Source organism: Hyla sarda, chromosome 12 (assembly GCF_029499605.1).
Source record: "Hyla sarda isolate aHylSar1 chromosome 12, aHylSar1.hap1, whole genome shotgun sequence".
NCBI lineage: Eukaryota > Metazoa > Chordata > Amphibia > Anura > Hylidae > Hyla > Hyla sarda.
The window spans coordinates 24,790,444-24,806,979 of NC_079200.1; the positions used below are offsets into that span (position 1 = coordinate 24,790,444).

At 48.9% G+C, this 16,536-nt stretch overlaps 2 protein-coding genes across 3 annotated transcripts in view; one reads left to right on the plus strand and one right to left on the minus strand.

The window, feature by feature from the left end:
- Positions 1 to 16,536, plus strand: part of LOC130296256 (transcription factor CP2-like protein 1) — a 247,943-nt gene that overhangs the window by 46,371 nt on the left and 185,036 nt on the right. The gene's annotated exons all lie outside the window — the stretch shown is intronic.
- The window catches only part of STAC2 (SH3 and cysteine rich domain 2), an 83,823-nt gene that overhangs the window by 32,695 nt on the left and 34,592 nt on the right, over positions 1 to 16,536 (minus strand). For both annotated transcript variants that reach the window (XR_008849170.1, XM_056547646.1), the window contains exons 3-8: positions 11,977 to 12,074; positions 11,710 to 11,791; positions 5,066 to 5,181; positions 4,845 to 4,917; positions 2,099 to 2,142; positions 1,916 to 2,013 (exon numbers count right to left, since the gene is read on the minus strand). Coding sequence is in view for 1 of the 2 variants with exons in the window: in XM_056547646.1 (XP_056403621.1) it covers positions 1,916 to 2,013; positions 2,099 to 2,142; positions 4,845 to 4,917; positions 5,066 to 5,181; positions 11,710 to 11,791; positions 11,977 to 12,074 (511 nt within the window). In the remaining variant the exon portion in view is untranslated. The remainder of the gene's footprint in view (positions 1 to 1,915; positions 2,014 to 2,098; positions 2,143 to 4,844; positions 4,918 to 5,065; positions 5,182 to 11,709; positions 11,792 to 11,976; positions 12,075 to 16,536) is intronic.

The following is a 16,536-nucleotide window of genomic DNA, read 5'->3' on the forward strand; positions in this document are numbered from 1 at the left end:
GACATCTTATCCCCTATCCAAAGGATAGGGGACAAGATGTCAGATTGCTGGGGTCCTGCTGCTGGGGACCCCTGGGATCTCTGCTGCAGCACCCCGCTATCTTTACTGCACAGAGCAGACTCGCCCCCTCCCATAGACTTGTATTGACGGGGGCGGGCCGTGATGTAACGATGGTCCGGCCCCTGTATCGCCCGTCATTACGCACAGAGCGAGTGTTGCTCTGTGCAGTAATGATAGCTGGGTGCCACAGCTGAGATCCCGGGGGTCCCCAGCAGCGGATAGGGGATAAGATGCTAGGGGCGGAGTACCCTTTAATGACCAGGCTCTTTTTTTTTTTTGACATGTGTCTCTTTAAATGGTAATAACTTTAGAACGCTTTTCTGAGCTGAGCGATTCTGAGATTGTTTTTTTGTGACATATTGTACTTTATATAAGTGGTGCATTTTTGTTGACACATGCAGCATTTTTTGTGAAAAACTCCAAAACATTGTGGAAAAACGGGAACATTTCCGGCATTTTCTTTTTCTTGTACACTGTGTGGGAAAAGTGATGTTATATTTATTCTATGGGTCAGTACCATTATGGCGATACCCATTTCATATAGCTTTCTATGTTCTTTTTCCTCATATAGCTTTCTATGTTCTTTTTCCTCATATAGCTTTCTATGTTCTTTTTCATCCGATGCTATTGAGTAAGGGCTTATTTTTTGCGGGATGAGCTGTACTTTTTATTGGTATCATTTTTGTGATATGTGCTACCTTTTGATCTCTTTATTCCACTATTTGTACCAAAATTGGCAAATTTCGTGCTTTTTTGTTGTTGTTTTTTTACGGCGTTCACTGTGCGGGATAATTTACATTATAGCTTTATAGTACATGTCATTACAGACGTGGCAATAACTATTATGTATATGATTTGTGTTTTTTTTATCTTTTTTGGTGATAATACAGGGCTTTTATTGGGAAAGGGTCTTTTTTATTTATTTATTTTACACTTCATACTTTTATTGAAGAACTTTTTATTTTTTACACATTTTACAGGTTATACTATGCTGCAATTCATTTGTACTGCAGCACAGTATGACCCGATCAGCTGCACACAGTACAGCCTCTGGCTGGATCTGACAGGCTTCCGTAGCAGGCCGACAGGGGGTCAAGATCTGACCTCATGCTGCCATAGCAACCAACGGCGACCCGCGATCGTATTGCGGCGGTGTCAACACCATAGATGGGTGATCAGGATTGATCACGGCATCTATGGGGTTAATGCTGCCAGGACCGGTGTGATCGTGGCCCTGGCAGCTGCGGCGGGACTCCGGCTGTGATTGACAGCCGGGTCCTGCCGCTGATCTCAAGCGCCCGCGGCAGTGCCAGCGATCGCTAGGACGTATGCATACGTTCCAGCGTGCGAACGTGTCGGGTGCTGGGAAGTATGCATACGTCCTATAGCAGGAAGGGTTTCAATTTAGTTCCGAACGCTGAGTGCGGGTGTCGTGATGTCACGGCCACGCCCCTTGTGATGTCACATCACGCCCCCTTAATGCAAGTCTATGGGAGGGGGCGTGACGGATGTCACGCCCCCTCCCATAGACTTGCATTGAGGGGGTGTGCCATGACATCCCGAGGGGCATGGCCATGACATGCCGACCCCCCCACAGCCCGCACCCAGCAATGTTCCGGACGATGGGACAGTGGAGAACCCCTTTAACAGGGGTCCAAGAATATCACCAATGTCTGAAACGAATATGGTCCAGTGCTCTGGTGGAGATGCAGACATAGTACTGAGTATAGGTGTGAGATGAGAAAACAAGTGATAGCATAGTAAAAATAATAATGGTATAGTGCAATTTACAGTAATGTATATGACCATTTACAAGACAGAACACAATAGACAAAACACAATGTCTGGTACTCACTGCAGTGGCAAGTCATTGATCTCCTGAGGCAGGAATTTATATAGAGCCACATAGCAATACATAGGAGAGATTTCCTTCCTTGTCTTGCCGACCGTACTCTGAGCATACACAGACAAAGATCGGTATTAGCTGTTTGTCTCTAAATTATCAGCACAGCCCCTGCCCCACCTGTCAATCACTCACCGTCACACTGCGGGCATCATCACTGGTGGCCTCATCTTGGAACACTAAAATTAGACCAGAGACTGGAGATTAGAATAGTTCAGGGAAGAGAGGTGAGGTTTGGGCAATAAGACAGATGGTATATGGAGTCTTTAGCTGACCCTACATGGGATCATTTTTCAAAATTTACATAATAATAGGGAAAGGGACAGAGTTAGATGGTCCAACCCTTGGAGCAAAGGTTTACTTCTGACTGGTCTTAAAGTGTACCTGTCGTTAACACAAAAAAATAATTATATAATGTAGATAATACCATTGTAATATACATTGATTGAAAAATTTGTATATTTCTGGGTGAAAAAATGCTGTCCCTGCAGCTATTGCCTGTGTAAGGAGTCAAAACACAGGAAGTGCGGGCGGGACAAGCAGGGCTGTGTGCAGGCTCCTGGCTTGTCAATCATCCTGATGTATGAGCCGGGAGCATGTTATAGAGCCTCAGTGCACAGAGCCCTGCTTGTCCTCAGTGTACAGAGCCCGGCTTGTCCTCAGTGCACAGAGCCCTGCTTGTCCTCAGTGTACAGGGCCCTGCTTGTCCTCAGTGTACAGGGCCCTGCTTGTCCTCAGTGCACAGAGCCCTGCTTGTCCTCACTTCACAGAGCCCTGCTTGTCCTCCGTGTACAGAGCCCTGCTTGTCCTCCGTGTACAGAGCCCTGCTTGTCCTCAGTGTACAGAGCCCTGCTTGTCCTCAGTGTACAGAGCCCTGCTTGTCCTCAGTGTACAGAGCCCTGCTTGTCCTCAGTGTACAGAGCCCTGCTTGTCCTCAGTGCACAGATCCCTGCTTGTCCTCAGTGTACAGAGCCCTGCTTGTCCTCAATGTACAGAGCCCTGCTTGTCCTCAGTGTACAGAGCCCCGCTTGTCCTCAGTGTACAGAGCCCCGCTTGTCCTCAGTGTACAGAGCCCTGCTTGTCCTCAGTGTACAGAGCCCTTCTTGTCCATTAACACTTCCTGTATTTGGACTCCTCACAAAGACACAGAAACAATAGCTGTAGGGACGAAATATATAAATTTTTAACCAACGTATATTACAAATAATAGTGGTATTATCCACCTTACCAGCATAGCTAAAGGCTCAGGGGCCTTGGTGCAAGCATTCATCTTGGGCTTGTCCTTACATTTTAGCTGTCATGTGATTGTAACCAGGGAAGGTACCAGTGACCATGTGACAACAGGGTGACTGTAACGCCGAAAGCTCCGGGTCCCTCTCCTCCCCCGGAGCGCTCGCAGCGTTCTGCGTTCAGACTCGCTGACCGGGAGCACTGCTCTGATTCCCCGGCAGGGATGCGATCCGCGTGGCGGGACGTGCCTGCCCGCGGGTCGTATCCCATTCTGTTTACCTGCCCTGTCCCCCATCTGCGCAGTCCCGGCGCGCGGTCCCGCTCTCTAGGGCGCACGCGCGCCGGGTCTCTCAGATTTAAAGGGCCAGTACACCATTAAGTGGTGTCTGGCCCAATCAGTTCTAATCACTCCTCACTATGTAAACCCACTTCCCCTTCCTGTCCTCAACGGATCTTGTTGCTTTGTGCCAGTGAAAGCGTTTATTGTGAGCCTATTGCCTGTGTATCCAGACCCTTTGCCGTTGCCCCTGACTACGAACCGTTGCCGCCTGCCCTGACCTTCTGCTACGTCTGACCTTGCCTTGCCTTGTCCTTGTGTACCGCGCCTGTCTCAGCTGCCAGAGAGGTTGAGTCGCTATCGGGTGGAACGACCTGGGGGTTACCTGCCACAGCAAGTCCATCCCGCTTTGCGGCAGGCTCTGGTGAATACCAGTAATCCCTTAGACTCCGTTCCCCTGGTACGGCCCACGTCATCGCCGCATACCAGTCCGGATCCTGACAGTGACCTATGGAACCCCTCCTAGTCTCCCCCATATAAGCCCTGGGTGGAGCCTCTGCTCTTATGCTCTTCTCTACTGAGTGCAGCAAGGTCAAGTCCTAGCTCTGCGTCTCGAGTCCAGAAGAGGCCAAAGTCTACCAAGCAGCCACGGATCCAAAAGTCCACTGCCCCCCCCCAGGTCCAAGTCAAAACCTGGTAAGCTAAAAATGGAGTATAGTCAGTCTCAGTCAAGTCAGTGAAAGTCAACCTGTCTCAAGTCAGCATGGCCTGCATCAAATTGTCCCAGTCCACCATAAGTCACAGCAATCCCTGTGGTCTCAGAAGTCACTGGTCACCTCTGTGGGCCCAGCCAACCTGTATAGACTGTTACATCTGTCTGACTCAGTAAAGCTGCCGTTGTTCCGTAACTTGGCGTCAGAGTCATTATTTGCCCCCGTGCCTAGCAAAGGATACAGCGGCCTACCTTCTGGTGGTAAAGCGGTTAAACCACGCCCCGGCGTTACGAACACAAGGGGTTAATGCCTTCTGCCTCTAGGGTAATTCCATCTGCCCTCATCACACCCTCACCACATGTAGCTTCCTACCTCTCGGACAGGGGAGGAAGGAAAATACAGGAACACTAAAGCTGCTGCACAGCGTGAGCATTCACTTTGGGCCTTAGTGACTTGTGACTTAGAGGCCCAGTCACAACTGCGACCTGTGCGACCCCTATAGCTACACCCCTGCCCCTTACGGTATCAAACAGGAGGGGCAAGTTAAATTACTCCGAATGTTATGTTATCACTCTCCTTGTACAACTATTGATTCCTCTGATTGTATGTTCATGTAGCCGCGTAGGAAGTTGCCCCCTTTATATCATATCTCCTCTCTCACCTGGGTGACTTGGACTCTCCTCGCTGCTTTGGATGCTGCCCTCTGGATCATCTGGCCTCTCTTCCTTTTCACTCTGCAAGAAACACCCATGTACAGTGAACTGACAAATGTACGGTCAAGGCTTCGGCTGCAGATACACCTGTTATTATTTCGAATGTGAATTCTACAACCATCAATCTTCTCTGCAAGGAAGGCTCGGCTGTACTTCACCGTTCACTTACCAGGCTGCGGGTGGGGGACTCAGAAACGCTGCTACATGTCGAACGATTTAGATGTGCTAGAGAGGTTCCATAGCGCAGCGTCTCGTACACAGGGTCGACCCTACCTCTCGGAGCAGCTATTCGAGAAAGGAGGGAGAGAGACAGAAAACTGATGAGCAAGAGTCTGACCGGGAGAAAAACAGCCTTACTAATAAGTGACAAATCTATCCACCAAGAGAATAACAAATGGAGCGGTGGGCGGCCAGTGCCATAAACATCCCATCCATGGTAGAGAGGCTGTGATACATTTAAAGGCTCTCTGTTAAATGGATTCTTTTATTTAAAGGGGTATTCCGGCTTTATACATCTTATCCCCCATCCAAAGGATAGGGGATAAGATGTATGATCACAGGGGTCCCACCGCTGGGGACCCCCGTGATCTTGGTTCAGCCCCCGTCATTCTGTGTCGGGCGCTACCTCCGAGTCACTGGGTCACTACCACACCCCTAGGGATGTTCCGCCCCACTCCATTCATGTCTATGGGAGGGGGCATGACTGCCGTCACGCCCCCTCCCATAGACATGAATGGAGGAGGCGTGGCTGCGACGTCAAGTTCGAACCTCGGAAACAGCGCCTGGCACAGAATGCCGGGGGCTGCACCGAGATCGCGGGGTCCCCAGCGGCGGGACCCCTTCGATCATACATATTGCCCCCTATCCAAAGGATAGATGATAAGATGTATGATCGTAGGGGTCTCGCCGCTGGGGACCCCTGTGATCTCGGTTCAGCCCCCGGCATTCTGTGCCGGGCACTGCCTCCGAGACGGGGACATGACGTCACTGCCACGCCCCTAGTGACATCCCACCCCCCTCCATACATGTCACGCCCCCTCCCATAGACATGAATGGAGGAGGCGTGGATGCGACGTCACATTCCCACGTCGGAGACATCGCCCGGCACAGAATGCCGGGGGGCTGCACCGAGATCGTGGGGTCCCCAACGGCGGGACCCCTTCGATCATATATCTTGCCCCTTATCCAAAGGATAGGGGATTAGATGTATAAACCCGGAATACCCCTTTAAAGCTTAATCAGGACAAATAACATTTTGCTACGTAGACAGATCAAATCGCTCCTCACACAAACTCAATACCCTCATACCTATATAATCAATGGAAACATTGAAGGCCACGCAGTGACAGAATGTCTCTCATCATTGTTACTGTGTATGTCAATGGAAATATTTCAGCTTTGTGTCTCCCAAAACCACTTTTAGTGGTAGTAATGATCAGTAGGATCACACCCTAAGATCTGTCACTGATCTTCAGACGTAAGGTCGCTCCATTTTTGGTCAGTTTTTTTCCTTGGATTGTCATCAAGTTACCTACTAACTGCTAAATCTTCATGCTATTAGGGCCCATTCACACTACAGATTTTTCACTCTGAATTTATTCCAAGCCGAATCCGCTTGCAGCAGAATCCAATTGATTTCAATCGAATTCTGCAACTCAATGCACACTATGGAAGTTTCATGGTGGAACATCTGACGCAGATCCGGATTCCGCTGAAATAATTAAAGGGGTACTCTGATGGAAAACATTTTTTTTTAAGTCAACTAATGCCAGAAAGTTAAACAGATTTGTAAATGACTTTTATTTAAAAATCTTATTCCTTCCAGTACTGATCAGCTGCTGTAAGCTCCAGAGGAAGTTCTTTTCTTTTTGAATTTCCTTTCTGTCTGATCACAGTGCTCTCTGCTGACACCTCTGTCCATGTCAGGAACTGTCCAGAGTAGGAGTAGACCTCTTTTGCTCTGGACAGTTCCTGACATGGACAGAGGTGTCAGCAGAGAGCACTGTGGTCCGACTGAAAAGAACCATACAACTTCCTCTGGAGCATACAGCAGCTGATAAGTACTGGTATGGATTAAGATTTTTCAATAGTAGAAATTTACAAATCTGTTTAACTTTCTGGAGCCAGTTGAGTACCTCTTTAACACGTTCATTCTTTCTGTGTAATTTCCCCCGAAAAGACCATAGTCAATGGGAATTGTTCCTGCTTCTAGACCTGTCCTTTGCCTTCTACATCACTTTCTACTCTTTCTAGACACAGTCAACCACACCGTCCTTTCTCATCTCGAGTGATCATAGACTTGGCTTTCTCCTGGATCCCCTCATACCTCAACAACCGAACACTTATGGTCTTATTAGATACCCCTACCCTACAATCACTGATCTCGTTGCGAAAAAAGACATCCGTCAATCCAGACCGTCACATGGCTTAAGCATCGGGCAGGAAGAGCCGCGTGTACAATCATTCGTGCAGCCCTTGGTTGCAGTCATTGGCCGCACATCCCTTATTATACTGGGAGGTGTGCAGGCGATGGACAACCATTTTTTTGACTGTTCAAAATGAGCATTTGCTCGTTCATTAGCTGATCTCTGGCCCTATACCACAGGGTGATATCAGCCTGTCCGGCCAATAATTGCCATATGTAATAGGACCCTTAGAGCTTCTCCCTCACATACTACTTCCTCCATCTATACTTTTGGCCTGGCACATCTCATTGAATCCCAAGGCCTCCATTACCACTTTTACATTGATTTACAGCAACTTTTGAGTCCACGATGTCTTTTTAACTACAAATCAAACTACAAATCTCAGCCCTTCCCACCTTTTCCAACTACACCGAAAAAATCTTTCTCTTAAAGGGAACCAGTCATCAAGAATATCTTATCTATTAGCATCAAGAAAGATCTGTAATGGAGAGAATAGGAATGGAGGGGCACATGACAGGGGGAGACTAGTGGCCAGAGAAGGGTTAAGGTCATGGAGAGTTCAAGGAGCGTGGCCAGGATAAGGGGTGGAGCTAGGAAGTGATATAGGGGTGGCGGAGGGGGCAGGGGGTCAGTTGGCGCATGGCCACAGGAGAAGAAGTCCGGTCTGCCTGCCTGAATTGTAGGAGTTTGTCGCAGCAGAGGTAACAGGATAGGGACTTGGAGGCATGTATGGACATTCTGGCAACTGGAAAGGTGGTTTTCAGTTAAGGCTGGGAACGGTACCCAGTCTGGTGGAGAATTCCCTACGGGCATGGGGGCCCCCAGGGGGGGGGGGGGTTGTGGGTCTCTGATAATTGGTGCCCCCGGGCCTGGTGATAAACGGCTTGGGGTGAGTAGGCCCCCTTTAAATTAGTGGTGCCTTCAAGTCCTTGTCCTGGGGCAGGTAGAACTTTAAAGTTGGTATTATGTTGGTTGTATGATGTTCATATGGGAGGGGGTTAATATTTTGTTAAACAATGTTGTTAATTGTTATGTAAATAAATGTGGGTCTGCTTTGGCCCTTGTATCCAACCAATGTGTTTGTCATTTCTATCATTGGGTGGGTATTGGGTTAGAAGGGCCAGCAATTAGGATATCCCCTAGTCATGTTATAGAGCAGGAGGAGCTGAGTAGATTAATAAGTATCTTTGTGGGAAAATATTTAATACAACATGTTACTTGATTTAAACTCCTGCGCGTTTTATGCTTTTGGAGTCCAGTTGATTGTATTACCCATTGATAGGAACGCCCACTGGACTCCTAATGCATGGAAAGATTTTAATTAATAAATCACAAATTTTGCTGAATCATTTACCACAAACTTATATCTATATATATATCAATCCGCTTAGCTCCTCCTGCTCTATAACATGATACTGGTAGATCTGACAACACACGTTCCCTTTATATTTGGCACAAAAAAAATTATAGTGCATGCCCTCATCATCCCCCACCTTGACTACTGCAACATCCTTCTCTTTGGCCTCCCATCTAACTCTATTGTACCCTTCCAACCCTTCTCGACTTAAGTGCCCAGTTATTTCACCACTCTCTTTGTTCCTCGACCCCACCCCTTACTGACTGCCTACTGACCTGGCTTAGAAAAGCTGTTCATAGCCCATTCACTTTTGAAACCCTCAAAAAGCAACCTGAAATCCCAATATTTTTTATAAAGGCTGCCACTATACTGCCATAGGTAGTAGATTTAGAGATCTGTATCCAAAAAAGGTAGTAAGGACAGAATTTTTGGACCTAAAAATTATATAGTGAGAAAAGTTGGAGGCTAACTTCAACCCCTTAAGGACTCAGCGGTTTTTCCATTTTTGCATTTTCATTTTTTCCTCATCACCTTCTAAAAATCATAACGCTTTCAATTTTGCACCTAAAAATCCATATGGTGGCTTATTTTTTGCGTTACCAATTCTACTTTGCAGTGACATTAGTCATTTTACCAAAAAATCCACGGCGAAACGGAAAAAAAATTATTGTGCAACCAAATTTTTGGGGGGCTTCCGTTTCTACGCAGTGCATTTTTTGGTCAAAATGACACCTTATCATTATTCTGTAGGTCCATACGGTTAAAATGATCCCCTACTTATATAGGTTTGATTTTGTCGTACTTCTGAAAAAAATCATAACTACATGCAGGAAAATTTATACTTTTAAAATTGTCATCTTCTGACCCCTATAACTGTTTTATTTTTCCGCATACGGACCGGTATGAGGGATAAAAAGTGACTGAAAATACGCTATTTTGGACTTTGGAATTTTTTTGCGCGTATGCCATTGACCTTGCGGTTTAAATAATGATATAATTTTATAGTTCGGACATTTACGCACGCGGCGATACCACATATGTTAATTTTTATTTAAACTGTTTTTTGTGGGAAAAGGGGGGTGATTCAAACTTTTATTAGGGAAAGGGTTAAATGACCTTTGTTAACTTTTTTTTTTCCCTTTTTTTTCCAGTGCTATAGCTCCTATAGGGACCTATAACACTGCACACACTGATCTCCTATGCTGATCCCTGCAAAGCCATAGCTTTGCAGGGATCAGTCAGATAGGGGCTTGATTGCTCAAGCCTGTAGCTCAGGCTTGGAGCAATCAATCGACGATCGGACGCCGCGGAGAGAGGTAAGGACACCTCAGCCTGTGTCCCAGCTGATCGGAACATTGCGATTTTATCGCGATGTCCCGATCAGCCCGACTGAGCTGCCGGGAAGCATTTACTTTCGTTTTCAGATGCGGCGGTCAACTTTGATCGCCGCATCTGAAGGGTTAACAGCGTGCGGCACAACGATCGGTGCCGCACGCTGTTAGCCCAGGGTCCCGGCTATCGTTAGCAGCCGGAACCGACCCGGTGTGATGCGGGGTCACGGCGTGACCCCGTTTTTCACACCGGGACCGGGCTCAGGGCATACAGGTACACCCTGAGTCCTTCAGATGTTAAGTCTCCAGTGAAGCGGCCAAGACATCTTATCCCCTATCCAAAGGATAGGGGATAAGCTGTCTGATGGCTGGCCGCGATTTTGTCTGCGGCACCCTGGACATCCAGTGCACGGAGCAAACTTCACTCCCTGTCGGATGACTGGCAATGAGGGCGGAGTGATGTCACGGTGACGTCCGCTCGTGATGTCACGGCCACGCCCCCTCAATGCAAGTCTATGGCAGGGGGCATGATGTCCGTCACGCCCCCTCCCATAGACTTGCATTGAGGGGGCGTGGCCGTGATGTTACAACTGGGGCATGGACGTGACGTCACGAGCCTCTGGCGCTGCATCCGACGCTCTAAATGAATGCCACGTACAGCAGGGAGATCACGGGGGTCCCCAGTGGCCGGACCCCCACGATCAGACATCTTATCCCCTATCCTTTGGATAGGGGATAAGATGTCTAGGGGCGGAGAACCCCTTTAAGTCAAAAACTTTTAAAGAGTGTAAATACCTAAAGTTGTGAGAACCCTTGAAGGACTGGCTTGTGAAAGCCAAAATAATCATAAGTGGAGGGCACTAAATAGGAAACTATGTTGCAGCCGCCTTCCAACAGGTGCTGGTATTTGGGAGGTTTATTAAATAGTCAATGCTCATCTGGGTTATCTGGATGCTACTTGGAGAACCCGGATATATCTTCATGGCACTTGAGGGTGTTGAAAGATCCCTTCAGGCTTGGCTAGACACACATAAATTCTATTACTTCCAGACACATACCTCCCATAATAAATAATATCATTCGGAATTCGCAGCTAAAAATACAACCGGTTGCAAAAATAAATAAATAAATAAAAACATAATATAGAAACACATGTTCAATGACCTGCGCAATTGTTCTCTCAGCTGCCGTCACTAGACAAAAAAGCCTCTGGCACTTTCCACAATTTGTCTAGAAGTTTCAAGTAAAGTAGCATTTCATGGGCAGGCAGCAATTTCCCGCTTCAACAAGCACAATTTCACCAGCATTCTATAGTCAAAATGCCCCATCATTCCCCCCATGCCATTCAACATGCCAACATGAAATATTGTGGCACAGCTTACAATTTTCAGGCGGAATTGCTGGAGAGGCATTCCATTATATAAATATATATATATATATATATATATATATATAAAATTCCAAAAATAAGCAGCACATCAAGAAAAATGAAGGTCTGTAGGCAGGGTGCACGCATGCTGGAGCCACGGTCCTCTGGTTCCTTAGTAATAACAGTAGTATTATGCAGCACACCGAAATGTCCTGCAAAGTGCTTTATTCCATGTGGTACAAAAAGCAACGTTTCGCCGGCCTCACGCCAGCATTCTCAAGTATATATACAGCAATGCTGTAGAAACAAATCTTCCATTTTATGGCTTACCGGGTACTGGAGACTCTTTGGGGCTGGAGAGAGGCTCATGGATCAGAAGGGGAGAACTGAAATTTCGTCGGAAAGATGCAGACTGTGAAAACAATAGGTAATATCGGGAAGATTAGGAGGGATGATAGTTCATAGATGATGGAGAATGTCGCTATATGTTATGAAGTGGATAGGGTTAGTGAATAAAATAGTCATAAACCTATAATACATATATATATATGGAGAGCCACTGGGATTTGAGAATAGAAAAAGAGTCTAGCATCTTACCGTCTTCCCTAGACATTGTTGCTGTGATAGCTCTTCTGAACACCACAAATGGACCCCGATCTTACACATCTTACAGCGCAATCCCTGCTTGGAGTTACCTATACACGAGGGAGACAGATTAAAACAAAACAAAATCTAACATACTGTAGTTAGTCTACAATGTGAAAACCATGTTGACACTACCTTTTAAACGGTGTGTTAAAGGGGTACCCCGCCCCAAGACATTTGTCACCTACCCAGCGGCTGGACCCCCTGCGATCTCCATACAAGCACACGGCGTTCTGAACATTATATTCAGAATGCAGGGTTTGGGCGGCCGTGACTTCACGTCGTGCTACCCCCCCCCCCCCCATTCATGTCTATGGGTGGGGGAGTGATGGCCGTCATGACATCATGGCCACGGCCGCTCGAACCCAGTGTTCTTCACATAATGTTCAGAACGTTGGGCACGCCCCTTCCCATAGACATGAATTGAGAGGGCGTGGCGTGACGTCATGACCATGGCCGTCTGAACCCAGCGTTCTGAACATTATGTGTAGAACGCTGTGTGTTTGCATGGAGATAGTGGGGGTCTGGCCGCTGGGATAGGGGATAAGATGTCTAGGGGCGGACTACCCCTTTAATTTATGCTACCTGGAGCATAACATCAGGGATGTAGCCGGGCACTGTGCTAAGATTCACTCATAGTATTAGCAAAACCAGGAGTGGATCCAGAACATGAAAACTGCTAATGTTTCTATTATAATTTTTATTTGTGTCGGTTCCAGTCCTGGTTTTGGCTAGAAATATGGTAGTCCCTCAAGTAGCAATATTTATTGGATCCAGGATGAAATTGTATGTTGAGACCATAACTCTATGGAAGACTTGTAATTGGATCTGAAGCCACCAAAATGTCAACCCAAATAGGAAAAAATAAAAATTTATGGAAATTGACGAGATTGACTAATTACATTTAAAAGCCACTTACATATAAAAGTCATAAATAGCTGCTAGAAGCTATAAATCTTCTTATTCATGGTTCTGTATAGTACCTACAAACTGGAGCTGCCATTACCTGGTGTTCAAAGGAGCAGCTAGTCCTGGGACAGGTAAAGAGCTGTACAGTACAACACTATTGTCACGATCCCGGCTGGTAGGAGGTGGATCCTCTGTGCCAGAGAGGGATTGGCGTGGACCGTGCTAGTGGACCGGTTCTAAGTCACTACTGGTGTTCACCAGAGCCCGCCGCAAAGCGGGATGGTCTTGCTGCGGCGGTAGTGACCAGGTCGTATCCACTAGCAACGGCTCAACCTCTCTGACTGCTGAAGATAGGCGCGGTACAAGGGAGTAGACAAAGCAAGGTCGGACGTAGCAGAAGGTCGGGGCAGGCAGCAAGAATCGTAGTCAATAAGGCAAGCAGGAGGTCAAGTACACGGTATGGATAAACACAGTAACGCTTTCACTAGGCACAATGGCAACAAGATCCGGCAAGGGAGTGCATGGGAGGAGATCAGATATAGTCTGGGAGCAGGTGGAAGCCAATTAAGCTAATTGGGCCAGGCACCAATCATTGGTGCACTGGCCCTTTAAGTCTCAGGGAGCTGGCGCGCGCGCGCCCTAGAGAGCGGAGCCGCGCGCGCCAGCACATGACAGCAGGGGACGGGAACGGGTAAGTGACCTGGGATGCGATTCGCGAGCGGGCGCGTCCCGCTGTGCGAATCGCATCCCCGACGGCCATGACAGTGCAGCGCTCCCGGTCAGCGGGACCGACCGGGGCGCTGCGGAGAGAGAGACGCCGTAAGCGCTCTGGGGAGGAGCGGGGACCCGGAGCGCTAGGCGTAACAGTACCCCCCCCCTTAGGTCTCCCCTTCTCTTTGTCCGGTAACTGCCTCCCCTGGGATGAGGACACCGGGAAAGAAAGGAGGGTTACCTCAACGGCAGGCAGTACAGCAGGAGTGGGAATGGGGAGGGAGGGCAGAGGGCGAGGCCTGGCACGGGGCAGTGTGACACCAGGACGGGGGCCATGGGGAGGCACCGAGGCTTGCCTGACTGGACTGGGAGGGGGGGAGAGGCACTTCTTATGGCAGGACGGCAGACCGGTTACAGGGGGAACCACAGGGTCACGGCAGGGAGTACTGGGAACCGGTTTAAGGCAGTCCTTGAAACAAGAGGAACCCCAGCTCTTGATCTCCCCTGTGGACCAATCCAGGGTTGGGGAATGGTGTTGAAGCCAGGGTAGTCCAAGGAGAATTTCGGAAGTGCAATTGGAGAGGACCAAAAACTAAATTTTTTCGTGATGAGGTCCGATGCACATTAGGAGGGGCTCCGTGCGGTAACGCACGGTGCAATCCAACCTGACTCCGTTGACCGCGGAAATGTAGAGTGGCTTGACGAGACGGGTCACCGGGATGCGGAATTTATTCACCAAGGACTCACGAATAAAATTCCCAGAGGCACCAGAGTCCAGGCAGGCCACGGCTGAAAGGGAGGAGTTGGCTGAAGGGGAAATCCGCACGGGCACCGTGAGACGTGGAGAAGCCGGCTTAGAATCAAGAGACGCCACACCCACGAGAGCTGGGTGCGAGCGTGCGTTTCCCAGACGTGGAGGGCGGATAGGGCAATCCACCAAGTAATGTTCGGTACTGGCACAGTACAGACAAAGATTCTCTTCCCTACGGCGATTCCTCTCCTCCCGGGTCAGGCGAGACCGATCCACTTGCATGGCCTCCTCGGCGGGAGGCCTAGGCGTAGATTGCAACGGAGACTGTGGGAGAGGTGCCCAGAGATCTAAGTCTTTTTCCTGGCGGAGCTCTTGATGTCTCTCAGAAAAACGCATGTCAATGCGAGTGGCTAGATGAATGAGTTCGTGCAGGTTAGCAGGAGTTTCTCGTGCGGCCAGAACATCTTTAATGTTGCTGGATAGGCCTTTTTTAAAGGTCGCGCAGAGGGCCTCATTATTCCAGGATAGTTCAGAAGCAAGAGTACGGAATTGTATGGCGTACTCGCCAACGGAAGAATTACCCTGGACCAGGTTCAGCAGGGCAGTCTCAGCAGAAGAGGCTCGGGCAGGTTCCTCAAAGACACTTCGAATTTCCGAGAAGAAGGAGTGTACAGAGGCAGTGACGGGGTCATCGCGGTCCCAGAGCGGTGTGGCCCATGACAGGGCTTTTCCAGACAGAAGGCTGACTACGAAAGCCACCTTAGACCTTTCAGTAGGAAACTGGTCCGACATCATCTCCAAGTGCAGGGAACATTGCGAAAGAAAGCCACGGCAAAACTTAGAGTCCCCATCAAATTTGTCCGGCAGGGACAAGCGGAGGCTAGGAGTGGCCACTCGCTGCGGAAGAGGTGCAGGAGCTGGCGGAGGAGATGGTTGCTGCTGCTGTAGCTGAGACTGAAATTGCTGTAGCTGTGACTGAAGCTGCTGTAGCTGCGACTGGAGTTGCTGTGTCATGGTGGTCAAGTACGACAGCTGGTGATCTTGTTGGGCGATCTGTCGGGCTTGCTGGGCGACCAGTGTAGTGAGGTCGGCGACAACTGGCAGAGGAACTTCAGCGGGATCCATGGCCGGATCTACTGTCACGATCCCGGCTGGTAGGAGGTGGATCCTCTGTGCCAGAGAGGGATTGGCGTGGACCGTGCTAGTGGACCGGTTCTAAGTCACTACTGGTGTTCACCAGAGCCCGCCGCAAAGCGGGATGGTCTTGCTGCGGCGGTAGTGACCAGGTCGTATCCACTAGCAACGGCTCAACCTCTCTGACTGCTGAAGATAGGCGCGGTACAAGGGAGTAGACAAAGCAAGGTCGGACGTAGCAGAAGGTCGGGGCAGGCAGCAAGAATCGTAGTCAATAAGGCAAGCAGGAGGTCAAGTACACGGTATGGATAAACACAGTAACGCTTTCACTAGGCACAATGGCAACAAGATCCGGCAAGGGAGTGCATGGGAGGAGATCAGATATAGTCTGGGAGCAGGTGGAAGCCAATTAAGCTAATTGGGCCAGGCACCAATCATTGGTGCACTGGCCCTTTAAGTCTCAGGGAGCTGGCGCGCGCGAGCCCTAGAGAGCGGAGCCACGCGCGCCAGCACATGACAGCAGGGGACGGGAACGGGTAAGTGACCTGGGATGCGATTCGCGAGCGGGCGCGTCCCGCTGTGCGAATCGCATCCCCGACGGCCATGACAGTGCAGCGCTCCCGGTCAGCGGGACCGACCGGGGCGCTGCGGAGAGAGAGACGCCGTAAGCGCTCCGGGGAGGAGCGGGGACCCGGAGCGCTAGGCGTAACAACTATACTGTAGGGAGGCGCTACAAGACAGAAAATCAGAGCATGCACTTCAATACTACAGGGGTTTTATCAATAAAATTCTAATTCTGATTGGTCTAATCTTCCAGCCATCAAAGGGGTTATCCATCATAAGGTGATTTTAGTACTTACCTGCCACACACAGATACAGCCACTATATTATGAACTACACTAACTTATCAGCCCCTGTATCATTGTCAAATAAAAAGAAATCCTGGAATACCTCTTTAACACAAGTGTGGTGGCCCAGTACAGGAGGTGTTATACCGTGCTCCTGCT